This window comes from Engystomops pustulosus, chromosome 3, assembly GCF_040894005.1.
Source record: "Engystomops pustulosus chromosome 3, aEngPut4.maternal, whole genome shotgun sequence".
In the NCBI taxonomy this organism is placed as follows: Eukaryota; Metazoa; Chordata; class Amphibia; order Anura; family Leptodactylidae; genus Engystomops; species Engystomops pustulosus.
In genome coordinates this window covers 80,352,293-80,380,238 of record NC_092413.1, presented here as the reverse complement: position 1 = coordinate 80,380,238, position 27,946 = coordinate 80,352,293, and the positions used below count along the sequence as shown (strand labels likewise).

The window sequence follows — 27,946 nt, the reverse complement described above, 5'->3', positions numbered from 1 at the left end:
CCCTGGTTAAAAAGATAAGCTTGGGTCCTGCACAACCACAACCTCTTTAAACCCTGCCTAAGGCTATATTCAGACGATGTATGCCCGCCGTATCGTAGGCGCCACGGAGAGGAGCAGGGGATGAGTGCCCCTCTCCATAGGAATATACAGCACACGGCACCGTATCACGTAGAAAGATAGGACCTGTGCATGAGCCCATAGAAGTGTATGGGGGACGTACATCGGCCGTATATACGTCAGCCGTATATACATCCCCCATACAAGTGTGTGAATGTAGCCTAAACTGCGGCCCATGCCAGCAACTGTGCCATAAATCTTAGTGCTGCACTATCATTGCTACAAGACAATGGAGGAGAACAAAGTGTTTTCAGAGGGACATATTGTTACCCCCCGGACCTATGGGCCTGGTAGCTATTGTGTACACTATAGTCCTGCGATAGATATCAAGGCATTTTGATGCAAAGTATGTCTAAGTAAACAATATGTGAGTTTATATGGTTTAAAAAATAGGAGTCATCGTTTAGCTGTGCGGTCTATGACTTTCTGGAAAACAGAATTTTGCTTTTGTCACTGTATAAGTAAATAATGAATTAACACTTATATAGAGGAGTAAGCCATATCCACCGATTAGTAGGAGCCACGTCTCTGGTGGGAGGAGCAGAAAGATATTTCTGAAGTGCCTGGGGGTGTGACAGTGCAATTCGTATACTGATTACATAGTCAGTCAGTAACAAGTACAAGCAGTGACAAGTACCGGTACAATGAGCAGTCTGATATACCTGTGGCCAAAGGGAATAGAGCCAGTCCCACATATGTGCAGACTATTTAGACAGAACATCTACAATGCAGGAACAAGTAGGTAAGTATATGTTATGGACCAATGGTTCAGTATCAATATGGGGTGGTTGCATTTATTAAATAGTATATATGTTTGGCTGAGTGATTGCCGTTTCAAAATTTTCTTTTATATATTCTAAGAGTGATGTATAGTTTGGTTTAACCCCTTCCTGCTACACAACTGATATAAATGTCACTGAGCTCTGCTAATTAATGTTTAGTTTCCTGGAGCTGAACCAGCATCAGGAAGCACAGGGTGCAAGCTGCTCGACACGCCTGTGTAGCACATGTGGTCAGAGGGAGCTCCAATCACTTATGTTAAAGGGAACCTGTCACCAGGGACCTCATTGTCACTATAGACAAGTTGAAGACACCTATTACAGCTCCATTGCAAAGATTTATTTCTACATTTTCTGTGCATCTGCATTACAATATAATTGTGTGTTTTAACTTACCTTGCACCCTAACAGAATACTCTGGTGAGTCCCAGGCTTGTGACTTGTCTGTGCTGCTCACTCACTCCTCAGCTCTCCAGCCCCCTTTGTGCTCCTCTCAGCTCACCATGCAGTGAACTCAGTCCTTGTATGAGTAGAGTAGAGCAGGAGAGAGTTGTTGTACAGGATCAAAAAGGTGGGGGCGGAAAGCTGAGGAGTGAATGAGGAGCACAGACAAGTCACATGTTTTTTTTAAATGCTTATAAACCAAAACAAACCAGGGACTCAGAACATTATTCTGTCTGGGTTCAAGGTAAGTTAAAACACACAATTATATTGTAATTCAAATGCACAGAAAAGGCAGAAAGAGATCTTTGCAAACCAGTAATCAATAGAAAAGGTACTGCCTGTAATTGGGAACACTTAAAAAACAACTTTATTGGTTATAATATTAAAATCTAGGCCAATAATAAATAGCCAAAAATGACCTTGCACTAGTTGTGTGCATATACAGGCTTGGGTTTCTCTCAGAGGTGGGATATAGTGCAACACCCAGCCACTAGGGGATATTGTGCAATGTTAGGTGAGGACCATGCAATGTAATGCTGATACCCTCCCTACAAATAAATACCACTCAAGTGATGCTGGTTAGAAAATATTAAATCTCCCCTTCCTCGGACCAGAGAGAGACCCACTAAAGTGCATGAGTGGAGGCAGACATGGTATGTCCCTACACTCTTTATGTGTACATATAGAATTGTGCAGTTCCGTGTCGCCACCCGTAGACCTGGCTTGTGGATAGCACCTATATGTGCAACAAGGCTCAATTGTAAAGAAACAATGTGAGTCACCTGTCACTATGTGTCATGTATGGACACGATTCACAGTATAACACCCACAGGGCTCGATTGTGAAGAAACACTGTGGGTCATGTGTCACTATGTATTATGTGTGGACACGGTTCACAGTATAACACCTAACGCGTTTCCCTGCTAGTAATCAACATAGCAGTTCATCAGAGGTGCATATTGGCTAGAGCCATAGATAGAGCGCATCGTAACTAAGTGCTATAAATTGTCACTCGCACCAGCCACTCTGCCAGGCGCTCTATATTGCCAAGATTAGCTATTGTCATTCTAAAGTACTTGACTTGAAAAGTCAGGATGTATGGTACATTATCACACCCTAACTAACTAACTCATTGTCATACCATATGACACTTACTAGCTGTCTAAAGGACACGCCGGCACTGGTTAGGCCGCGCGTCCCGCGTGCACGCGCGGCTATTTATAGCCTAAGCTCCGCCCATCAGTCAGTGAAACCGGCCAATGAGGTTTCACTCCACCCCCATCTATACTCCGTGTGCAGACAGAGAAACGATGACATCACCCGTAGGTGTGTCCCGTTCCTCCAATCACGCGAGTCGCGGTAGAGTCTCCACCTCCCTGATTGCAGGCCTTGAATCACCTCATGTCGTGATGATGCGGTACAAGAAATTGTTGCTAGGAGACGTTTATGTAGCAGGTCCAGCTGGTAAGATCGATCGATCATAGCATAACAAACTAATCAGGCTATTATACAAGACTTTTTTTTAAAAAAAAGGGAACGCCGAGCATGGCCGGCAGCCCAGACGTGCCAGAAGCAGCACATGAGCATAAATCGGCATACAGGGAAGGATGAACGATGGACCAGAAAATCCATACTTAGTTCAATAGCCCAGTTCTGATTATATAGTTATTCTTCTCCGGAATTCACAGCTAGTTTGCCCCACATACTGCATCCCACAAATGCAGGTCATCAAATAGATGACCCCAGTATGCACACAACTAGTGCAAGGTCATTTTTGGCTATTTATTATTGGCCTAGATTTTAATATTATAACCAATAAAGTTGTTTTTTAAGTGTTCCCAATTACAGGCAGTACCTTTTCTATTGATTATTTGTATAGTTAGGAACATAAACGTACATCCTTGGATGTCATCTCCAATACCAGAATATATTGATCGATTTCTATTTTCGTAAGGGGTGGCAGGTTTTCTGGCTGGTAAAGTGAACACTGATGGATGGCTTGAGGATGTAAGGGAGGTCTTTTCGGAGGGCGACCTAGCGTCTCTGGGTCAGCATATATGAGCATATCGGCATCATTTAGGAGGCTCACTCGGATTTATAAAAACCAAGTCCGTTCTTTTTGGGAGGTTCAGACACTTGAAACATATATACAGAACAAAATTGTACTTAGGGGACTAAGAATTAGTCTATTGCCAGCAAATAGATTGAGGTCACCTGTATTAGTGACCAAATGGGAAAAGGAATCTGTTGACTCCTCCCTGCGGTTAATGACTCTACTGTTGGAGGAAGAGAGGAATCTGCTAACCGAAAACACCAGACTATTGGATGAGGGTATTGAGAATATTAAAAAATTCTCTAATCATCCCGAATTTGGGAAAAAAGAAAATAACCTACAGCAAAATATTGAGAGGTTCATTTCACATATAAAAGAACGTAAACACTTCCAATTTTGTAGGGATACTCTGGACTTTAAGGAAGGGAAGGTTCTGGACTGCTTGGGTAAAGCACAAGCAGTGGGGGATACAGAACAATCCTCATCTGACTGGGACCCCTCAGATTCTGAGGGTTCTCAGTCCCAGAACCCGAGGGGGGGCCCCAAAAGAGGTTCCAAGAGCCCGAATACATAAAGAGGGAGATCCAGAGGGGGTAGAGGTGTGAGGGGTAACAGGGGTCAAAGAGGCACGAGGGGCACATTACCTGGAACCCCAAACAGAGAAGGTTTTTTAGGCCAGGATTCAGGAACCTTCAATAACAGAATACCTCCTGAGGGGCAGGAAGGAACCTCAGAAGACCTGACCCAATATCAGCACATCATCCCAGATAGTATGCAAGTTCTCAATCTATCTGAGAGAACCCTATCAAGGGATGAGATGAGTGTTCTCTCTAAGGGGTTATCCTTTGTCCCAGTCCCCAGATGTGATATCTTTGGATGGGTGAAGGATATCAATTTGTTCTGTAGACGCCTCAAGTGGAGGAAATTTTTCAAGATCCATGATAGAAGACAATGCATTGAACTAGGTCTATCTGAGGAAGACATGCCAGATTTTCATAACCTTCGATCGCTTATGGAGGAGGGTGATAAAATACCGGATGAAGGACCATTTACGGATCCAAGACCTAGATCTAGAAAGAGTGCTCCTCTGGGTGATAATTCGCCCATTGATGTATTCTTGAAGATGGTAACGGACCAATTGCTGTCTGTACGGTCTGGTAATAGCACCCATTCCAACCTCTCATATGGCGAACAGCAGGCACTAAGGGACTTGGGCAATGAGTCTTCTAATGTCATTAAACCCTCAGACAAAGGAGGGAACGTGGTCGTGCTGGGGAGTAAACAGTATGTTGATATGTGCTTAACAATCCTAATGGACAACAAGTGCTATAAAAAGCTACCGGAAAATCCATTAGGAACTTTTCGGCATGAACTTGCATGTATCCTCAATCAGGCTCTGATAGACAAGCTCGTGACTAAAAATTAGTTGGATTTTATACTTCATGATAACCCCAGCACGGCCACGTTTTACTCCCTCCCCAAAATCCATAAGGGGATTTCTCCTCTTAAAGGGAGACCTATCGTATTAGGTGTGGACTCTCTCACACAAAATGTGAGCATCTATCTAGACACCCTTCTACGTCCATTCGTTACATCACTCCCTTCTTATGTGAGGGACACAATGGACGTGTTAAGGAGAATTGATGATGTGGTGCTCCCAGCTGGTACTTTACTTGCCAGTCTTGATGTGGAGGCCCTATACAGCTCCATACCGCATACAAAAGGGTGCGAGGCTGTGGGGGACGTCCTGCGAACAAGGGGTACGCATCACATGGCGCATAATACCCTTGTTTTGAAATTGCTTGATTTCATCTTAAGGAGAAATTTCTTTATGTTTGAGGGTAAATTCTGCCACCAGCTCAGGGGGGTTGCAATGGGGAGCCCATGTGCTCCCACATATGCTAACCTCTACCTGGGCTGGTGGGAGAGAGAAGTTGTTGTCCAAGAGCCTCTTGAACAATGGACCTTGGCCATACTTTTATGGCTGAGGTTCATTGATGACATCCTTATCTTCTGGACTGATACAGAGGAGTCCTTTGTGGAATTTGTCCAGAGATTAAACGTGAATCAACTGGGTCTGTTCTTCACCTATGAGATCAGTCTGGTGGAGATTACGTTTTTGGATGTCACTATCTCTGTCTCTCCCTCGGGGATCTCAAGACTAAACTATTTAGAAAACCCACCGCGACAAATAGTCTGCTTCGATGGCAGAGCTGGCACCCTGTCCCCCTGAAAAGGGGCATACCAAAGGGTCAGTATCTTAGGATGCGTAGGAACTGCTCATCGACTGGGGACTACTTGACAGCAGCAAGAGATCTCCAAAGGAGGTTTGTGGATAAGGGTTATCCTACACAGATCTTGAAGGATGCGCACCATCATGCCCTTACCAGACAGAGAAACGAGCTCCTAAACCCTAAGGAACGGATGGATGATGACCAGAAGATTCGGGTGATTGGCACTTTCGATGGGTGTCACAATGATATACGGAGGATCCTCAGTGATAATTGGGGTATCCTTAAGATGTACAGTGATATTTCTGATGTAATTGAGGACTATCCCTCAATTACGTATAAGAGGGGACGCAACATCAAGGACACAGTTGTCCATAGCCATTTGAAACCTCTCACAGGTAAGGGCACTTGGCTCCCGGATAAGCCCAATGGCACATTTAAATGTGGTGGCTGTAAGGCCTGTAAATATATCCACCTAGGGAAATCCTTTCAGAGTACAAGTACAGGGAGGACTTTTTGGTTAAAGAGTTTTGCCAACTGTAAAACCACTGGGGTCATCTATTTGATGACCTGCATTTGTGGGATGCAGTATGTGGGGCAAACTAGCCGTGAATTCCGGAGAAGAATAAGAGATCACGTGAATGACACGAAGAATGGCGTAGATACGGCTGTAGCACGTCATATCGCTCAATACCATGAGGGTGACCATAGAGTGCTGCAGTTTCAAGTCATTGAGATTGTGGAACCATCTCCAAGAGGGGGTGACTTTAGATAGAAAATCATGCAACGAGAGTCCAGATGGATTTTTATGCTAAGAACGGTGCAGCCTAATGGACTAAATAAGCAGATTGGGCTTACTTGTTTTATCTAATCCTATGTGCCTCTTTAATTCCGTTCTAATTTAGTTAAAGACACCCTAAAGAAGATGTATCCCTCTCATCCCTCTCACACACACCCCCCTTATCTATCTGGTCTCGGAGAGACATAAACAAAAACATTAATTTTCATTTGCACTATTGTTCTGGATAATGAACATGCAAACTATATAATCAGAACTGTGCTATTTAACTAAGTATGGATTTTCTGGTCTATCGTTCATCCTTCCCTGTATGCCGATTTATGCTCATGTGCTGCTTCTGGCACGTCTGAGCTGCCGGCCATGCTTGGCGTTCCCTTTTTTTTAAAAAAAAAGTCTTGTATAATAGCCTGATTAGTTTGTTATGCTATGATCGATCGATCTTACCAGCTGGACCTGCTACATAAACGTCTCCTAGCAATAATTAGGTGATTCATTGGCCTGCAATCAGGGAGGTGGAGACTCCACCGCGACTCGTGTGATTGGAGGAACGGGACACACCTACGGGTGATGTCATCGTTTCTCCGTCTGCACACGGAGTATAGATGGGGGTGGAGTGAAACCTCATTGGCCGGTTTCACTGACTGATGGGCGGAGCTTAGGCTATAAATAGCTGCGCGTGCACGCGGGACGCGCGGCCTAACCAGTGCCGGCGTGTCCTTTAGACAGCTAGTAAGTGTCATATGGTATGACAATGAGTTAGTTAGTTAGGGTGTAATAATGTACCATACATCCTGACTTCTCAAGTCAAGTACTTTAGAATGACAATAGCTGATCTTGGCAATATAGAGCGCCTGGCAGAGTGGCTGGTGCGAGTGACAATTTATAGCACTTAGTTACGATGCGCTCTATCTATGGCTCTAGCCAATATGCACCTCTAATGAACTGCTATGTTGATTACTAGCAGGGAAACGCGTTAGGTGTTATACTGTGAACCGTGTCCACACATGATACATAGTGACACATGACCCACAGTGTTTCTTCACAATCGAGCCCTGTGGGTGTTATACTGTGAATCGTGTCCATACATGACACATAGTGACACGTGACTCACAGTGTTTCTTTACAATTGAGCCTTGTTGCACATATAGGTGCTATCCGCAAGCCAGGTCTACGGGTGGCGACACAGAACTGCACGATTCTATATGTACACATAAAGAGTGTAGGGACATACCATGTCTGCCTCCACTCATGCACTTTAGTGGGTCTCTCTCTGGTCCGAGGAAGGGGAGATTTAATATTTTCTAACCAGCATCACTTGAGTGGTATTTATTTGTAGGGAGGGTATCAGCATTACATTGCATGGTCCTCACCTAACATTGCACAATATCCCCTAGTGGCTGGGTGTTGCACTATATCCCACCTCTGAGAGAAACCCAAGCCTGTATATGCACACAACTAGTGCAAGGTCATTTTTGGCTATTTATTATTGGCCTAGATTTTAATATTATAACCAATAAAGTTGTTTTTTAAGTGTTCCCAATTACAGGCAGTACCTTTTCTATTGATTATTTGTATAGTTAGGAACATAAACGTACATCCTTGGATGTCATCTCCAATACCAGAATATATTGATCTTTGCAAACCAGCTGTAATGGGCTCCTCCAACTTGTCTTTAGGACCCTGGGGCTGTCGATAGTCAGTGTCTGGAAGATTATGCCACACTTTTTTACACCAATCTACAGTAAAGCATTTACATTTTCACTCAACCTCTAATAATAATAACAAAACAATAAAACAAAAGATTTCTAAAGTTATGCATGTATTCTAATAATCACAGAATTAAAATAACAAATAATAAAAACATAGTTTAGGCAAATCTTTGACTCCTTTGAAATCTGTAGCATACATTAAAGAATTGTTTTTTTATTTTTTGTGACGGTATGCAACATATGATGTACAGTAGTCAGTAAATATCAATAATTGAGATTAAATGATTTGCTCACTATTTAATAATTTATGTAGGTATGCTTTATTCACCTCTATGAGACATTTATCACATTACAGATTGTCTCATATCAATGTTTTTTACTTCCATGTAAATTATTTGCAGCAGTGTTTAACAATGATTTGTATGCAGTTTGCGTTGTCTAGTTGATGCAATGAATTCACTGTGTTCCTAATTGAGTTTTATTTTGTTCCACTACAACAAAGTTTTCAATGCATGGAAAATTCATGCCAACACTTGAACACAAATGAGCCATACAAATGTGCAACATTGCTTTTTTACATTTAAAGAAATACTTTATGCACATGCCCAGAACTATAATAGTATCATTCATTTATAAAACACTCTCCTGATATATTGACAAATCATTTCCCATGTGTAACTAGACAGTTGAAGAAAATTGCAAAAATAATGTAATGTTTAAAGAAAAAGTATGTAATCAAATATCCTTTTCTTTCTTTTCACCCTTTCTTCCTTATTTAGGAGTTTGGGTAAATCAGCTTTCTGTCCCATACACCACTGAAAACTCACAGTTAAAGGAACCTGATAATGTTTCTAATAACTCAACTCTTTAAAAACAGTAGCTATAATAGACATCAGCAATAAAAATCTAGAAATAGGAATCTCACTGCCACAAAACTTTTCTGAGTGCCTCCATGTGACGCAACCTCAGCAGAAGCTGGGTGTCAACAGCAGCACAAGAAGGAAATATTGTGGAAGCCAGAAGAGGTATTAATGATATTAATGTATATATTAAATAGTTTAAGGTGCATGGGATATGTTCATAGGTTGTGGTGCTGTATTTCTGTATGGAGTTCTGTCCTATTGCTTTATTTCTGTACAGAGGCCAGTTCTGGTGCCGTATTTGTGTACAGAGCTTGATTCTTGTACTGTATTTCTGTAGAGATTGTTTCTGGTGATGTATTTTTGTGCTGAGCTCAGTTATGGTTCTGTATTTATGTACTGAGCTGCTGAGTTTGCTATTATAATAACTCTCGGCTGGCACCATATAATAATCTGGGTGTACTGTACATATTTTAATTAAAGGGGGGGGGACTGTATATACTGCTCACTACTAGAGAAAAAAAGAGCATAAAAAGGCATATAGAAGCTGCTTTGCTTAATGAGGTATATAACAAAGCTTACAATCAAGAAATGCACTATTCATGTATGCAATAAATAATATTGCTTCAAAGGTCTAGTTGCTTTTTTACTGTTTATCAGTCTTATAGTTTGTTATCTTGAAAAAAAACCTCTTACCTGTAATAAAATCACCCTGCTTTGGTTTTGCCCAGTCAAGAATGACAAAGGAATGGCAACCTTCAACTGCCACAACAGTAATATTATACGAGATATTTTTGGGTGGTAGAACTTCTTCTTTCATTTCTTTAGGCAAAAGATCAGCCAAGTTCTCCACTTGAAAGTGATCCAGCGCATCAGTGAGGGAGCAAGGTGTATTTGGGTCCTTACTTATATATGATACATACGGAGCTAAGAAAATATGAAAATTAAACCACATTAATATTTTAAGAGTTAAAAAAAAACACCATTGAAGCTTCTAGGCTATATTGCAAAACCTGTAATTTAACACATTATTCATCTCTTCATATGATACAGAGAGACCCCAGGCTTTAGGCCCTGGGCAGTTTCTGTACCCCTAACATCTACTGCTGCTGCATCATAAATGTGTTAAAAGTATGCTAAAGTATTGGGGCATATTCGCTAACACTATGTGAAAGTTAGAAAATACAAATTAAAACATCATCAAACAACAGCTTGTTTGCGGCTCCTTTGTCATTGTCATTTGAGCATTGCCCACACGACTGATTGCAAGAAAAGATGACTGTCTGATCCACAAAGATGGGCAGGAATAGAACCTGCTCTATAATTTGCAGCTCATGTAGTCAGCTCACCCTCAAAGGCGAGATATTAGATATTATCTATCTGTTCACCTTCTATTAGATGGCTTAGTGTATGCCAGAAAATTTTCTGCCACATCTTTGGTGTGCAGTGTTGCAACATGGGCTATGTCCACTTTCAATTAAGTTGTGCCCTTTTTTCTTTAAGCCACACAAACTTTGAAGAGTCATTAAAATGTCTAAACGGTGTATAAAACCATCATAGGATTCTATACAAGATGTCCAGTATTGAAGCACTTCTCATAACCTCATAAATATGTGCAAACTCATGCCCTCTAGAAGTATGATGTAATTTCCTTAAAAGGTTTGTTATACAGCATTACGTAACTTGATATACAGCTTTCTAGTAAAACTACCGTATATACTTGAGTATACGCTGACCTGAGTATAAGCTGAGGTACCTAATTTTAACACAAAAATCTATTGACTTGAGTGTAAGCATAGGGTGGGAAATGCATTGGTCACAGCCTTCAGCCAGTATATAGCTGCCCCCCCCCAGTATATAGCCTGAAAGCCCCTAGCCCCAGTATATAGCTGCCAGCCCCCTGCCCCCAGTATATAACATGCCAGACCCTGCTTCCCTAGTATATAGCAAGGCCCTGCCCCCAGTATATAGAGTGCCAGCCCATATCCCCCAGTATATAGCCTGCCAGCCCCTGCCCGCTAGTATACAGCTAGCCAGTATGAAACCAGCCAGGCCCCTGCCTCTGCCCCCCAGTACATAGCCTGACAGCCCCTGCTTCCCTAGTACATAGGCTGCCAGCCAATATCCCCCAGTATATAGCCCCTGCTTGCCAGTATACAGCCAGCCCATGCCCCCATTGCCAACCTATGCCCCAAGTGTACAGCCAACCAGCCAATGCCCCCAGTTTGTAGCCAACTAGGCCCCTGCCCCCCCAAAGTATATAGCCAACCAGCCTTCTGCCTCCCAGTATATAGCCCGCCAGCCCCTGCTTCCCTAGTATATAGGCTGTCAAACCATATCCCCCAGTATATAGCCTGCCAGCCCGCCAGTATGCGGCCAGCCCATGCCCCCAGTATATAGCCTGCCAGCCTGCCAGTCCCTGCTCCCCTAGAATAAAGGGGCGCAGGGGCCCCTATCCCCAATATATACCTGCCCTAATATATAGCCAGCCCCTACACCCCAGTTACAGCCAGCCCCTGACCCCCAGTATATAGCCTGCCAGCCCCTGCGCCCCCAGTATATAGACTGCCAGCCCCTGCCCCCTGAGTATATAGACTGCCAGCCCTTCCTCCCACAGTACATAGCCAGCCCATGCCTCCCAGTATATTGCCGGACAGCCCCTGCCCCAAGTATGCCAAGCCTATAGAAAAAAAATAACTCTGTACTCAACTTTTCAACGCCCCCCACAGGTCCTCTTCTTGCTTTGGGTGCTCCAGCTCCATCTTCGGACATCATTGTTTGCTCACCGCCACTTGTTTGGGTGCCGGAATCATGCAGGGACCCAAAGAGGAGCCGGAGGACCCGAAGCAAGAAGTGGACTTGCGGGGGGCGTCTGAAAGGTATAAGAGTATACCGGTGGTGAAAGAGTATAGTGTTTTTTTTTTTTTAAATAGACTCAAGTATAAGCCAAGCTAGGTTTTTTCTGCACAATTTCGTCTTATACTTGAGTATATATACCTGAAATAATAAAACCAAAAATGTATCCCAGTTAAGTACATACCAGTAAATCTTTTCTTGCCTGTTGCATCATATTCAGTCACCAAATTGTCATCAAATGACCTTATTTCTGGATGTTCGATAATAATTGGAAGTCGTGTTGTTGTAATACTTGGACGACGAGTAGTCCGAATCATCTCATAATCTGAAAATAATTTTTAAACACTTCAATTTCTGACACAAACAGCAAAGCATCTGTAAATATTGTCAGTAAGTCCCTAAGCCATCCTTTGGGGCATTCCTTCAGAATCAAACATCCCAGCTCTCACCATGCCCGTTCCCTTGGTCTCTTTCTCCTCCTACAACTAGCTTACATGTATAATAGTACGTGTTGAGTTCATAACTGGTGTTTTTTGCCAACAGAATTTTTCTTTAGCCTGATTTGAAAGATTTGTAGTGCCTTGGACGATACTGATAACCTATCCTTAAAGGGGTTGTCTGCTTTAAGGGCATTTCAGCAAATAAATTATATTGTTTGTGTATAGAAAATTTATACAATTTTCCAATATACTTTATGTATCAATTCTTCATGGTTTTCTTCTTCTCTGTCATACAACAGGATGCTTTATCGTTTACTTCCTGTAGATAAACACAGATTGCTGGTCCTGTTCTGCATCCCGGGGGGGAACCGTGAACAATTGATACAGAAAGTTTAAATTTTATTATGGAAAATTGTATCCAGCTATATCAGTTATTTGCTAGAATGTACTTAGAGTAGACAGCCTCTTTAAGATAGTTGAGAAAGTGGGGTACCGACAACCTGACCCTGCTTCGCTCAACTAGCATAGCAACCTCTGGGCATTGGAAACTATACAATGGATCTCTTTGGAAGCAGAATAACATATGTAAACATATGTCCATTGTAAAGCAATGGTTGCAAGTTTTGTGCTTCACTTGTAACAGAGAAGCAGGACCCGAGCATTGCTGCTATACCCAGCACAGATTCTTATTGTTCAGGCTCCATCCACTATGTAGCTTCCAGCAATTACTAGATTTAATGCCCAGGGCAGTCGTGTGTTACACCCGTATTGATCACAATACTAACAACCATTTTTGAAGATAGATGATCAGAAAGGCAACAGAAATCTGTAATTAGTTGACCTTAGCAGTTGCTTAATATTGCTTGATAGAGCTGACCATTATCAGATTTGAGCCTGAAAAAATTTGAATTGAAAGCAGTCCATTTTTGTTTTTGGTGCATTTTCTATGAATTTATGGTGTAAAATAGTTGCATTACTTTCTACTACAAAATGCACAAAATTCTGTCATAGTTTTATAAACTTGCACATTGTAATTTAAACTTTAAGGGTTTGTATATTTTGTTAAAATTCTATATACAACAAATTACCACTTATTGTTTATTCCATAAGTATTACAAATGTTAATTTTGCTGCTACAAGGATTTTTACCTTCATCAAGATTGAAGTATGTCACACGCTCTGCAGCTTCAGTTGTAACTATTAGTTCTTGGCCAGAGTAGCTATCTGTTAAATCAATTAACAGTATATGTTATGTCAGACTTATTTATATACCCAGACAGTAAAAATTTGTATAAGTTTATCATATATGGTCTAAAAATATTAATGACCTATCCATAGATTCAGTCATTGGTAGTGAAGGTACAACAACTGGCTCCATTGCTAATCAGCTGTTTTACACTATAGTTATAGCCAAAGCACAGCTCACAGGGGCAGATTGCTTATTGAAGAGAGCTGCAGCTGCTCCACACCTCCACCGGTAAACTATTAGTGACTAATCCTACAGTAAAGTCATGCATAGTTAATATAATATTATATAGGAGATCTGGCTATTGATTTGTAAGGTTGCAGAACTATGTTTGCATCATGTATATTCCTGTCTAATTTTTGCCTTGACAACTGCTTCCCAGGACTCTTTGCTACTGTTAAGTTATTATCAACTGAAAGCCCAAGTCCCTTTACTTGTCATTTTTTGCTAATGTTTCCACATGCAGTAATTGTAGGTATTTTCTCTTCCCATTTGTATATCTTTAAATATATCAGTATTAAACCTTATTTGTTGATTCTTAGCTCAAGCCTCTAGTTTGTCTAAGTGATTTCTAACAGTATATTTAGTATTGAAGGTATAAAAAGTGACTAATTATAGATTAGTATAAAATAGGATATATTTATAAACCTTCTGTGTAGCAGTCAGGTTTATCATCAGTTCCCATTATCATACTGCCTTCTTCATCATATTGTACAAATGAACCTGGTGGACAGGTAGGAATCAATGGTTCTTCAGTAGTTGGTTCAATAGTAGTTGGTTCAGGTGTTGTAGTAGTTGTTGGAGGAAGGGTTGTTGTAGTAGTTGTTGCTATTGTTGTGGTTGTAGTTGGAGTGGTTGTCATCCTTGTTGTCGTAGGTCTGGTTGTTCTTGCCACTTCAAGACCTCGCAGTGGTCTTCCCCCAAGGCTCAGAACTGGTCTGTCTTGTGGACTTGCCACAGGCTTACTAAACCTTCCATGTCCAAAGAGCGGTAATCCGTCAGGACTGACAACTGGGGTGCCATTAAAATCTGTCAACAAGCAAGTATATATATGTAAAAGTAATAATGCAAATATAATAAATACTTAACCGTTAACGTGAGAACAAATTTTATCTTAAAATTTGTCATCACAGGCTCCCATTCAGGGGCATAACGATCATGGTCGCAGGGTCCCCACCCATGAGAAGGTATGGGGAATCAAAGTTCTATGTGTGTAACATAGATTTGATTCAGTGACACAATGTGTTCACTATATGACATCATCATGCCTCCGCGTCATTCAATGCACTCAGGCAGACACAGCGATAGAGCACGGGGACGTGTCTCTGCCTTCTGCCTTTGTGAAGACAAGAAGATAAGGGAGGGGGAGAGCAGTATCGAGAGGCAAGGTAAGTAATAAGTTTATTGTTTTTAAATGGCTGCTGGACAGAATAATATTAATAAGGGGGTGTTTATAATGGCTGTTGGACAGTATATTATAAGTGAGATGTCTATAATGGCAGAAGGATAGTATATTCTTACCTTCTTAACCTTCTTAACCTTCTTACCTTCTGACCCTGCCAAACCAGTTCCCTACACTGTACTGAGGAGACCCAACCAAGTCGAAACAGTGCTGTCTACCGTTGGGAATCTGTTCCTTCTGGAATAAATATACTGGTTTGGCTTAATCCCACATCATGTTTTTCTTCTTTTAAGTCATACTTGGTGTTAAGGGGCTGCCTTTCAAGGTAGCAAAAGGAGGCATTGTTTTCCATTTAACACCTTGGAAAATGTATTTGCATACTGGACAGTATATTATCAGGGGAGGGGGTCAAAATGGATGCTGGACAGTATATTATTAGGGGGGTTTATAATGTATGCGGGACAGTATAGTATTAGGCGGGTTATAATAGCTGCTGAAGGTATATTATTTGGGGTCGGGGGTCATAATGGCTGCTGGACAGTATATTGTGGGGGTTTATAATGGCTGCTGGACAGTATATTATTGTGGGGGTTTATAATGGCTGCTGGACAGTATATTATTAGGGGGGGTTATAATGGCAGCTTGACAGTATATTATTAGGGAGATGTCTATAATGGCTGCTACACAATATATTTTTATGGAGGTTATAATGACTGCTGGACATTATATTAGTAGGAGGTTATAATGGCTGCTGGAAAGTATATTATTTGGAAGATGTCTATAAAGGCTGCTGGAAAGTATATTATTTGGGGTGGGAGTTATAATGGGTGGTGGATATTATATAATAGGGGTTGGTGAATGGGCTCCTGGACAGTAAATTATGAGGGGGGCTCCTGTACCAGGCACTTCTGACCTCATGCGAATTGGTGAGGGGGGCTGTTCTGCTACTTTAAAGCACATCTACCACCAGGATGAAGGATTGTAAACCAAACACACATTCTGGTGTGTGCCCCCTCTGGCAAGATCTGTTCTTCATTTAGCTTCTTATGCCTTGGTTTTTATAAAAAAAAAGTTTTAAAATGATGCAAATGAGTCTGAGGGGCTTCCAGGCTCCATATGTGTTCATAGTGCCCGGAACCCCTCAGGTTCATTGGCATAATTTTTAAAGGAATCTTTTTCTTAAAATCAAGGGCATAGGAAGCTTAACCCCATAGCGCAATAAGACGTACCTTTACGTCTTGTTACGCATGGGGGAGTATGAAGAGGGCTCACGGGCCGAGCCCTCTTCATACTCACCGGGCGTTTGCTTCAAAATGAAGCTAACGCCCGTCGCTAACGCCCACGATTGGTGCTAGCACCAATTGCGGGTGTTAACCGGCGTGGGCGCCGCCATCTTGGCTCCGATCATTGCTCCCTGTGACGTCATTGGGGAGCGTCGATCCATTGCCATGACAGCCTTGGGTCACACAAAGATCCGAGGCTATCAAGATTTGGGCTATCTTCTACAATTTGCGATTTGCACATGATAATAGATGGTGTGCAAAATCCCCATATACTGCCATACTGTAGGATTAGACAACCTAGGGTTAAATTACCTTAGGGAGCCTGAAAAATAGTAAAAATAAAGATAAGTAAAAAAAAATTATATTAAAAAAACCCTAAAAATTCAAATCCCTCCCCCTTTCCCTAAAAGTCATATAAATATAAATAAACAGCAAAAATCCCCGCATCCGAAAATGCCCAATCTATCAAAATATAACAACTGTTTTCACTGCATTTAACCCCGTAACGGAAAATAGTGCCCAAAGTCGCAAATGGCACTTTTTTACCATTTTGAAAAATATTATAAGTTCAATAAAAAGTTATCATAAAGTCATACAGTCTTAAAAACAAAAGCATTTAAAACGTCATCAAAATTCACAAAAAAATTACACCACCCACAGCTCTGTACACATAAGTATGAAAAAGTTATTACCGCCAGAAGACGGCAAAATGAAGAATTTTTTTTGTACAGGTTTTAATTTTTGTAAATGTGTGAAAAAAATTATAAAACCTATATAAATATCCCCGTGATCGTACTGACCCAATGAATGAATAAGACCTGTAATTTGGGGTGCACTGTGAAGGCCGTAAAATCCAAGCCCATATTTTTCACTGCATTCAGGATTTTTTACCGCTTTCCAGTATATGACCTGGAATATTCAATACCACCGCTATGAAGTGCAATTTGTTACGCAGAAAACAAGCCCATACACAGCTCTTTACATGGAAAAATTAAAAAGTTATAGATTTTTGAAGGTGGGGATTGAAAAATAAAGATGCAAAAAAAACGAAAAAAGGCTTGGTCCTTAATCGGTTAAAGAAGAGCAGATCCAGCCACAGGGGGCACACACCAGTTTGTCAGTGTGCTAGTGTTACAATCCTTCATCCTGATGGTAGATGTTCTTTAATAATGGGGTACAGGGTTACATATAAATCAATTGGTTACTGCTTTGCTAAATATTAACAAATGGGTGTAAACATAAATACATAAGAGGATGTTGTTGCTATATACTGTGGTGTTTTTAGGTGTACAGTTTTGGGATGTGTTACAAATAGCTGAAGACGTCTGTGGTGAATTCTATAGCAGTAAGCCATGGCTGGGGAAGTTATCAAAATTCTGTAAGTGATGGAGAAGAATTGTTATCAGTGCCACCAAGATAAAGACTGGGACAGATCAGTGGTAGAAGGTCGGAGCTATTTATTTATGTCTATATCAGTGTTATGGCAGCCTTGGAGCACAATACATTTTTGGTGCTATATAGTAATGTTAGAGTATTGGTCTGGGTATAGATATTTATGTGCACCTATATTTGAGTTTCTTGTCTATATGGTGTGGGTGTATTTGTAAGCGTAGCATATATATAGTGTGAGTGGAGTATTTATGGTGTTGTGTTTATATGTGTGTTATATAGTGCATGTGTTCCTGCCTCTTTGACCGTGTATATATGGTATATGTGTGTTCTGAAGAATAATGTCCAGGGTGGGGCCAGAAGGGTTAGATATATTCCAAGTTCGCTCTGGGGCCCACTGGGGTCTTGTTACGCCACTGATTCCATTCCATGTATTTATGGTATGATGGGGCACATTTACTAAGCGCTGTGCGCCAGTTTTCTGTTGGACTTGCACATTCTTTTAGGTGCAAACTGTTTGCACAGGTATTTCAGAATCGTCCGCTCCACATATGTGCAAATTTTTGCACTGAAGGGGAAGTTCTGGTGCTCATTCGAACTATGCGCCAGATTTAACATGCAAAGTCTGACCGAATTGGGTTGCACGCCCTATGTTAAAGGTGCACTCTGTCTGAGCTGTGCAGGGAGCTTCAGATTCATGCAGAACATGCACCAGAAATCCTGAATCTGACGCATTCTGCAATATACACAGGCAAACTGCACTGTTTTTAGTAAATGTGCCCCTATGTGTCTAGAATTTACCAATAATGGTTCGTCCATCTCCTCCCAGCTTAATACGCAGAGGTTTTCCTTGGGAGTCTTGAAGATATCGTCCTTCGGTGTTAAGAATCACACCTCTGTTTAAATCGACAACCTGAAATTAAAATAGAGTAATGAAAAGTATACATTAAATCAATGACCATAAGTAATAAATTACCTAAAAGTAGGTTGTATGTTAAGTAACGAATTTCTATTTTACTAATACTTATATGATCTGACTAAGAGTAAGAGATTGTGAAAAAAATTGTAGTTGTTGCCTGTGGTGCTAATTAATGTAGTTGCATGGACTAAAGTAGTGAAATGAAATCCTTAATTGGTCACTGCCCATTACAGCACAAAAGCAGCACCTAATAAAGCCTCCTGTTTAGTTCCATAATAGATATTGGGGCTCATTTACTTACCCAGTCCATTTGCGATCCCGCGGCGCGTTGTCCAACGTTGATTCGGAGCTTGCTGGGATTCACTAAGGTCCATGCGCCTGATATCCACTAGTTGTCGCTGCTGCGCTGAAGTCCACTGGAGTTCACCTTCTTCGTCCCGGGGCATGTGAGTGCTATTCTTGCGACACAATCCGATAGCGTGCACCAAAATCCCGGTGCAATTCGGCGCAAATCGTAAATATTCGGGAAACCCGAAAAAAATGTGCGATTCTGATCCTTAGTAAATGAGCCCCATTTTGTGCGATCTCACTCTTATAGATGATAGTATAAAACTTGAAAATGCTTAGCGGCTTGTTTTCAATCAGAGTAGACTGCATCTTCCAATAATAAAAAGAGAAAATATAAAACATCCAACAATACATTCAAATCTAATTTAATGAATGGAATGCTGGAAAGATCCACAAAAACTACTAACCACAATAGCTTTAAGAATGTTAAACGTTATTGCACATGTCAGACTTTAATATCGCTTTCATAAAATACTGTAAATGCATAGAATCATAAAAATGTACCAAGATTTTTTAATGAATCTAAAACTAAATAAACCACAGTTTTTAAGAACTAACACAGCCCAGCCCCAGCATTATATTTATAAAGAGCGTTGTTTCCCTGCTCTTTCTGTGATAACACAGCCCAGCCCCGGCATTATATTTTAAAGAAATGTTGCTTCCCTTCTCCTTCTGTAATAACACAGCCCAACCGCGGCATTATATTTATAAGTAACGCTGCTTCCTTTGTCCTTCTGTAATAACACAGTCCAGCCCCGGCATTATATTTATAAGGTGCATTGCTTTCCTGCTCCTTCTGTGATAGCACTGTCATGGGTGGTCCCGCGATCCATATCGCGGATCGCAGGGTCACCCGTGCCTCTCGCCCCTCGCCTTCACGCCGCAAGAGCAACTTACGGGTCTCGGCTCCTGCCACTGCTCCTTCGTCCTTGGCTGTGCGTACACGTCCCCAGCTCCTAGGGCGTGCGCGCACCAACTTCTGCAGATTTAAAGGGCCAGCGCGCCACTAATTGGCGCTGGCCATTTCAGGTAATCTATTTATTTCTGCCTCTTTCTGAGATCCCTGCCGGATCTTTGTGCCCTGTTTATGCTGTGTGCTGTTTATGTGAATTTGCTCCTTTGCCACCTGCCTTGACCTATTGCTACGTCTCTGACTCCGATCCTGTGCTGCCCGTCCTGACCTCCTGCCTGTCCCCGACTTCAAGATTGCCTGCCTTTCTGTACTCCGACCTTGGCTGCCATTGCGGACAAGTCACGCCTGTGGAACGACCTGGTGGTACCACGCCGCAGCAAGACCAACCTGCTTTGCGGCGGGCTCTGGTGAAAACCGGGTACCACTTAGACTCCGGTCCCAGGTTGTGGCTTGTGTCATCGTCCGCAGTGGTCCAGAGGATCCACAACCTCGAAGCTTGACAAGCACAACCCGGCATTATATTTATAAGGTGCGTTGCTTTCTTTTGGAAATCTTGTGGCAGCAGTGTGTATGAGATCTGTCCTGCAGCAATATTGACACAGAGCTGGAGGTGTTAGTGGGAGTGGTACGGTGCCGTACGTGGATATGTCCTATCTTTCTCCAGAATACGGCACCATGTGCAATGTTCCTCTATGGAGAGGGGCGGGGTTGAGCAGCGCTTATGGAAAGGCAGGCACTCGTCAATGTGAATGTAGCCTAAAAATGGTGTTTCAGTTGTACAATACCTTCTATAAAATCAAAAAAATGTACCAAGGTGTCAGCAATTTGTGCTGGAGAGGCTGCGGCCAAGTAGGGACACTATTAATCATATTTTGGACCTGGAAAAAACTGTTCATATTCTAAGTTCATGTCACTAGACTTATTAACAGCATCTTTAACATCATGTACAACAAGAACCCTGAATTATATTGGTTCCGCTTAGATATTACTGTTTTCCGCTATCTCATCGAATGCCCAATTGTGGAGGACAAGTAAAACTCTGAATATTCACAATGCTTTAGCCAAAGTTAACAATAAGTATGAATATATGTTTCTTATATCCAGCATACATACTCAAAATTACAATACAATTGGACCTATATGAAATCCTCACCATTGAGCTCACCCTTGCCCTTTTAATGGAAATGCACTGTTTGACCTATGCTTTAGACATTATAGACTGTACACTGTAATCTTAGTTTTGAAAACTATTTTCATCAGTCTCTCTTCTAATCTTGTAAACCCATGCTATTCTTCACATTGTGTTTTTGTTAAATGGTCGTGCATGACCTGTTCTAAAAGCAATAAAATATATTGAAACAGAAAAATGTTAAATTTAACAGTAAAGGGGGGTTCTTGAACAGTTCCATTGATTGCAGGGCTTCATGTGCAGCAGAACCTGGCAGAGCACAGTGAGCAGAGTACTGGCTGGAAGTAGAGCTCTATACAAGCACCACCACCACACAATGTATGGCACTGCGCTTCCATTAGTGAGCTGAGCTGTGCCTGGTTCCAGTGCCTTGCAATCAGATCCCTTATTTATACATTATTGTTGACCTACCGTTAATAGTAAAAACCATTTGGGACCTTTAGCAATCATACCTGAATGTGAACATTTTTAAAAAGAAAGACTGGAATATATGCCATGAATGCATCATTACATGTTGGGTATAATTTATAAAGAAGGTTGCCCTACCCACTTTGTTCCTTCTGGACCATAAATCATCCTCTGTCCATTAATGCTTCCGGTATTTGAAGATGGCATGTTTCCATTACTATTAAACCTTGAAGACAGGTTTGGTGATCCGTTACTACCTGAAAAATAGGCAAAATGAATTAAATGCACCCTAAGCTTTCATGGCATAACTTTGTTGTTTTCGAGGGATTTGTAGTTTTAGAGAAAACTCAATTTTTATCTGTCATGACTGTTGGAAACACTCAATTCACCCAATACGTGTACTTGCTCCACTGCATAAGAAAAAAGTCAAACAGAGAAACAAGTCTTGACTATTCCCTTCAGGTTTTCTTGGTAGACCTCAGGTAAGTGTTACAACTTCCCTCATCCATGACCAATAAAAGGTCTGCGCTGTGCACATCATAGGGCAGTGATGGTGATTAGAGATGAGCGAGCACTAAAATGCTCGGGTACTCGTTATTCGAGACGAACTTTTCCCGATGCTCGAGTGCTCGTCTCGAATAACGAACCCCATTGAAGTCAATGGGAGACTCGAGCATTTTTCAAGGGGACCAAGGCTCTGCACAGGGAAGCTTGGCCAAACACCTGGGAACCTCAGAAAAGGATGGAAACACCACGGAAATGGACAGGAAACAGCAGGGGCAGCATGCATGGATGCCTCTGAGGCTGCTTAATCGCACCATTATGCCAAAATTATGGGCAACAGCATGGCCATGACAGAGTGACAGAATGAAGCTAGATAGCATCTAAAACATGCAATAATTGACCCTGACACTATAGGGGACGGCATGCAGAGGCAGCGGCAGCAGGCTAGAGAGTGGCATGGCGACATACCCTAAATGGACTCAGGCTTCAAACCAATGGGTGGCAGAGAGGAACCAAAGGAGGTGAGCAAGAAGCGCTCAAATAATATCGGTACATGATAAAAGTTTGCCAGTATATTTTGTGGATTACACAGCAGGGTGGCGACAAAGTTAACATGGAAGCCATGAAAACAACCCAAAATTCTGCCTGACACAGCTCGTTTGATAAGGGGACCATGTATGGAGGCAGTGAACTAGTAGTAGATTAAAGGTTCTGCAGTTAAAACTATGTTAGTTGGATCTTGGCATGGAGTTGGCGCTCCGCTGCCAGGCGAGCTTTCGCCAATCCAAGCCCCTGTCTCTAGGCTACTCCCCAAACAGCACTTCTAAGAACCTTTTGTATAAGATCAAGTGTAGTAGCGTTCTTATAAGTTTAGGATATGGCGGGTGAGGGGAATGTAAACAGATGCGCAAGAAGCGCTGAAATAATATTGGTAAATGATAAAAGTTTATTAGTATATTTTGTGGATAACACAGCTGGGTGGCGACAAAGTTAACAACTTTGATGTGGAATCCATGAAAACAACCCAAATTTCTGCCTGACACACCTCGTTTGATAAAGGGACGATGTATGGAGGCAGCTATATGGACGACTTTTGGAGGTAGCAATGGAGACAACGTGTGGAGGCTGCTATGGAGACAATTTAATTTGGATAGTGCCTGTATGTGGCAGTCCCAAAAATTTTTCAAACCAGAGGAGCAGGTAGGTGGCCCTCCAGAAAAATAGAATAGATTGAGTGCCTGTATGTGGCAGTCCCAAAAAGTTTTCAAACCAGAGGAGCAGGTAGGTGGCCCTCCAGAAAAATTTAATACATTGAGTGCCTGTATGTGGCAGTCCCAAAAAGTTTTCAAACCAGAGGAGCAGGTAGGTGGCCCTCCAGAAAAATTGAATAGATTGAGTGCCTGTATGTGGCAGTCCCAAAAAGTTTTCAAACCAGAGGAGCAGGTAGGTGGCCCTCCAGAAAAATTGAATAGATTGAGTGCCTGTATGTGGCAGTCCCAAAAAGTTTTCAAACCAGAGGAGCAGGTAGGTGGCCCTCCAGAAAAATAGAATAGATTGAGTGCCTGTATGTGGCAGTCCCAAAAAGTTTTCAAACCAGAGGAGCAGGTAGGTGGCCCTCCAGAAAAATGGAATCGATTGAGTGCCTGTATGTGGCAGTCCCAAAAAGTTTTCAAACCAGAGGAGCAGGTAGGTGGCCCTCCAGAAAAATAGAATAGATTGAGTGCCTGTATGTGGCACTCCCAAAAATTGTTTAAAACAGAGGAACGGGTCGGTGGCCCTCCAGAAAAATTGAATAGATTGAGTGCCTGTATGTGGCACTCCCAAAAATTGTTTAAAACAGAGGACCGGGTCGGTGGCCCTCCAGAAAAACTAAATGCATAAAGTACTATAGCAAGAGCCAGTGGGCCCTGTCAAAAAATAGCCAGTTTCCTCTGCTTTACTGTACAAAGAGGAGGAGAAGGAGGAAAATGAGGAGGAGGAGGAGTGGATAAATTATTCAGGTTGAGCTTCCTTCACCTGGTGGAGATTGGAAATTATGAGAAATCCAGGCTTTATTCATCTTAATAAGCGTCAGCCTGTCAGCGCTGTCAGTCGACAGGCGTGTACGCTTATCGGTGATGATGCCACCAGCTGCACTGAAAACCCGCTCGGACAAGACGCTAGCGGCAGGGCAGGCAAGAACCTCCAAGGCGTACAGCGCCAGTTCGTGCCACATGTCCAGCTTTGAAACCCAGTAGTTGTAGGGAGCTGTGTGATCATTTAGGACGATGGTATGGTCAGCTACGTACTCCCTCACCATCTTTCTGTAAAGATCAGCCCTACTCTGCCGAGACTGGGGACAGGTGACAGTGTCTTGCTGGGGTGACATAAAGCTGGCAAAAGCCTTGTAAAGCGTACCCTTGCCAGTGCTGGACAAGCTGCCTGCTCGCCTACTCTCCCTCGCTACTTGTCCCGCAGAACTACGCACTCTGCCGCTAGCGCTGTCAGAAGGGAAATACTGTTTCAGCTTGTGCACCAGGGCCTGCTGGTATTCATGCATTCTCACACTCCTTTCCTCTGCAGGGATGAGAGTGGAAAGATTTTGCTTGTACCGTGGGTCCAGGAGAGTGAACACCCAGTAATCGGTGCTGGAATAAATTCTTTGAACGCGAGGGTCACGGGATAGGCAGCCTAGCATGAAATCTGCCATATGCGCCAGAGTACCAACGCGTAAGAATTCACTCCCCTCACTGGCCTGACTGTCCATTTCCTCCTCCTCCAACTCCTCCAACTCCTCTTCTTCTGCCCATACACGCTGAACAGTAAAGGACTCAACAATGGTCCCCTCTTGTGTCTCGCCAACATTCTCCTCCTCTTCCTCCTCATCCTCCTCCACCTCCACCTCCTCCGATATGCGCTGAGAAACAGACCTAAGGGTGCTTTGGCTATCAACAAGGGAATCTTCTTCCCCCGTCTCTTGTGACGAGCGCAAAGCTTCCGACTTCATGCTGATCAGAGAGTTTTTCAACAGGCCAAGCAGCGGGATGGTGAGGCTGATGATGGCGGCATCGCCACTGACCATCTGTGTTGACTCCTCAAAGTTACTCAGCACCTGACAGATATCAGACATCCACGTCCACTCCTCATTGTAGACTTGAGGAAGCTGACTGACCTGACTACCAGTTCTGGTGGAAGTTGACATCTGGCAGTCTACAATGGCTCGGCGCTGCTGGTAAACTCTGGATAACATGGTCAGTGTTGAATTCCACCTCGTGGGCACGTCGCACAACAGTCGGTGAGCGGGCAGTTGGAGGCGGCGCTGCGCTGCCCTGAGAGTGGCAGCATCTGTGCTGGACTTCCTGAAATGCGCACAGATGCGGCGCACCTTCGTGAGCAAATCAGACAGATTGGGGTATGTCTTGAGGAAACGCTGAACTATCAGATTTAACACATGGGCCAGGCATGGCACATGTGTCAGTCTGCCGAGTTGCAGAGCCGCCACCAGGTTACGGCCGTTGTCACACACAACCATGCCTGGCTTCAGGTTCAGCGGTGCCAGCCACAGATCAGTCTGCGCCGTGATGCCCTGTAATAGCTCTTGGGCGGTGTGCCTTTTATCGCCTAGGCTCAGCAGTTTGAGCACCGCCTGCTGTCGCTTAGCAACGGCACTGCTGCTGTGCCTAGAGCTACCGACTGATGGTGCCGTGCCCACGGATGGTAGTTCGGAGGAGGAGGTGGAGGAGGGGTGGGAGGAGGAGGAGGCATAGTAGGCCTGAAACAACTGGACCGAGGTAGGCCCCGCAATCCTCGGCGTCGGCAGTATATGACCAGCCCCAGGGTCAGACTCGGTCCCAGCCTCCACCAAGTTAACCCAATGTGCCGTCAGCGATATATAGTGGCCCTGCCCGGCAGCACTCGTCCACGTGTCCGTGGTCAGGTGGACCTTGTCAGAAACGGCGTTGGTCAGGGCACGGGTGATGTTGTCTGACACGTGCTGGTGCAGGGCTGGGACGGCACATCGGGAAAAGTAGTGGCGGCTGGGGACCGAATACCGAGGGGCGGCCGCCGCCATGAGGTTGCGAAAGGCCTCGGTCTCTACTAGCCTATAGGGCAGCATCTCCAGGCTAAGCAATCTGGAGATGTGCACATTAAGGGCTTGGGCGTGCGGGTGGGTTGCACTATATTTGCGTTTCCGCTCCAGCGTCTGGGGTATGGAGAGCTGAACGCTGGTGGATGCTGTGGAGGATCGTGGAGGCGACGATGGGGTTTTTGTGGCAGGGTCCTGGGCAGGGGGCTGACTATCAGCTGACACAGGGGAAGGAGCAGTGGTGTGCACGGCCGGAGGTGAACGGGCTTGTTGCCACTGAGTGGGGTGTTTAGCATTCATATGCCTGCGCATACTGGTGGTAGTTAAGCTAGTAGTGGTGGAACCCCTGCTGAGCCTGGTTTGGCAAATGTTGCACACCACAGTCCGTCGGTCATCCGGTGTTTCCTTAAAGAACCTCCAGACTTCTGAAGATCTAGCCCTCGCCGCAAGAGCCCTCGCCACGGGAGCTTCATTAGTTGACACATTTGGCGCTGATGCACCAGCTCTGGCCCTGCCTCTCCGTCTGGCCCCACCACTGCCTCTTCCAACCTGTTCTGGTCGAGGACTCTCCTCCGTCTCAGAAGCACTGTGTTCACCCGGCCTCTCAACCCAGCTTGGGTCTGTCACCTCATCATCCTCCGATCCCTCAGTCTGCTCCCCCCTCGGACTTCCTGCCCTGACAACAACTTCCCCACTGTCTGACAACCGTGTCTCCTCATCGTCGGACACCTCTTTACACACTTCCACTACGTCAAGAAGGTCATCATCACCCACAGACTGTGACTGGTGGAAAACCTGGGCATCGGAAAATTGCTCAGCAGCAACCGGACAAGTGGTTTGTGACTGTGGGAAGGGTCCAGAAAACAGTTCCTCAGAGTATGCCGGTTCAAATGCCAAATTTTCCTGGGAGGGGGCAGACTGGGGGGGAGGAGGCTGAGGTGCAGGAGCTGGAGAAGTGGCGATTTCGGTGACATGGGTGGACTGCGTGGAAGACTGACTGGTGGACAAATTGCTCGAAGCATTGTCAGCAATCCACGACATCACCTGTTCGCACTGTTCTGGCCTCAACAGTGCTCTACCACGAGTCCCAGTAACTTCAGACATGAACCTAGGGAGTGTAGCTCTGCGGCGTTCCCCTGCTCCCTCATAAGCAGGTGGTGTCTCACCCCGGCCAGGACCACGGCCTCTGACCCCTGCAGTAGTTAGACGCCCACGTCCCCGCCCTCGTCCTCTACCCCTAGCCCTCGGGTTAAACATTTTTAAAATGAGAGTTATAGCTTTAATTTTTTTTTAACTTTTTTTTGTGTTTTTTTTTTTTTTTTGAGTTTTTAAAACCAAACAATGCTATCCTATTGCTATGGCTATTTTCTAGCCAAGTATGAAAGCACACTACTATGCCAGATGAGATGACACCGAGTTATTAAACAAAATAAACGTAAAATAAAAAAGGACAAATGGCAGACTGTGCCTAATTGAAATCCAACCCCTACTAAATTTTCCCACTTCGGTCTTTGCAATGGATATGTGCGTCACTAAGCGCAAAACACAGCGGTCGCAAGTCTCACTACAAATTGCTGACAATTGGCTAGTAGATGCACTGCAGCAAGTACAGCCACCAGCAGATCAACCAGAAATCAAATATATAACGCTACTGTAGGCGTAAGCCGTTTGGATTCTCCTATGGCTATTTTCTATCCAAGTATGAAAGCACACTACTATGCCAGATGAGATGACGCTGAGTTATTAAACAAAATAAACGTAAAATAAAAAAGGACAAATGGCAGACTGTGCCTAATTGAAATCCAACCCCTACTAAATTTTCCCACTTCGGTCTTTGCAATGGATATGTGCGTCACTAAGCGCAAAACACAGCGGTCGCAAGTCTCACTACAAATTGCTGACAATTGGCTAGTAGATGCACTGCAGCAAGTACAGCCACCAGCAGATCAACCAGAAATCAAATATATAACGCTACTGTAGGCGTAAGCCGT

At 43.5% G+C, this 27,946-nt stretch overlaps 1 protein-coding gene across 1 annotated transcript in view; it reads right to left on the bottom strand.

Annotated features, from left to right (window-relative positions):
* FNDC1 (fibronectin type III domain containing 1) overlaps window positions 1–27,946 on the bottom strand; it is a 142,189-nt gene that overhangs the window by 37,164 nt on the left and 77,079 nt on the right. Inside the window, exons 9-14 of the mRNA XM_072141208.1 lie at window positions 21,524–21,642; window positions 18,410–18,521; window positions 14,183–14,563; window positions 13,438–13,512; window positions 12,033–12,173; window positions 9,689–9,919 (exon numbers count right to left, since the gene is read on the bottom strand). Coding sequence (XP_071997309.1) covers window positions 9,689–9,919; window positions 12,033–12,173; window positions 13,438–13,512; window positions 14,183–14,563; window positions 18,410–18,521; window positions 21,524–21,642 — 1,059 coding nt within the window. The remainder of the gene's footprint in view (window positions 1–9,688; window positions 9,920–12,032; window positions 12,174–13,437; window positions 13,513–14,182; window positions 14,564–18,409; window positions 18,522–21,523; window positions 21,643–27,946) is intronic.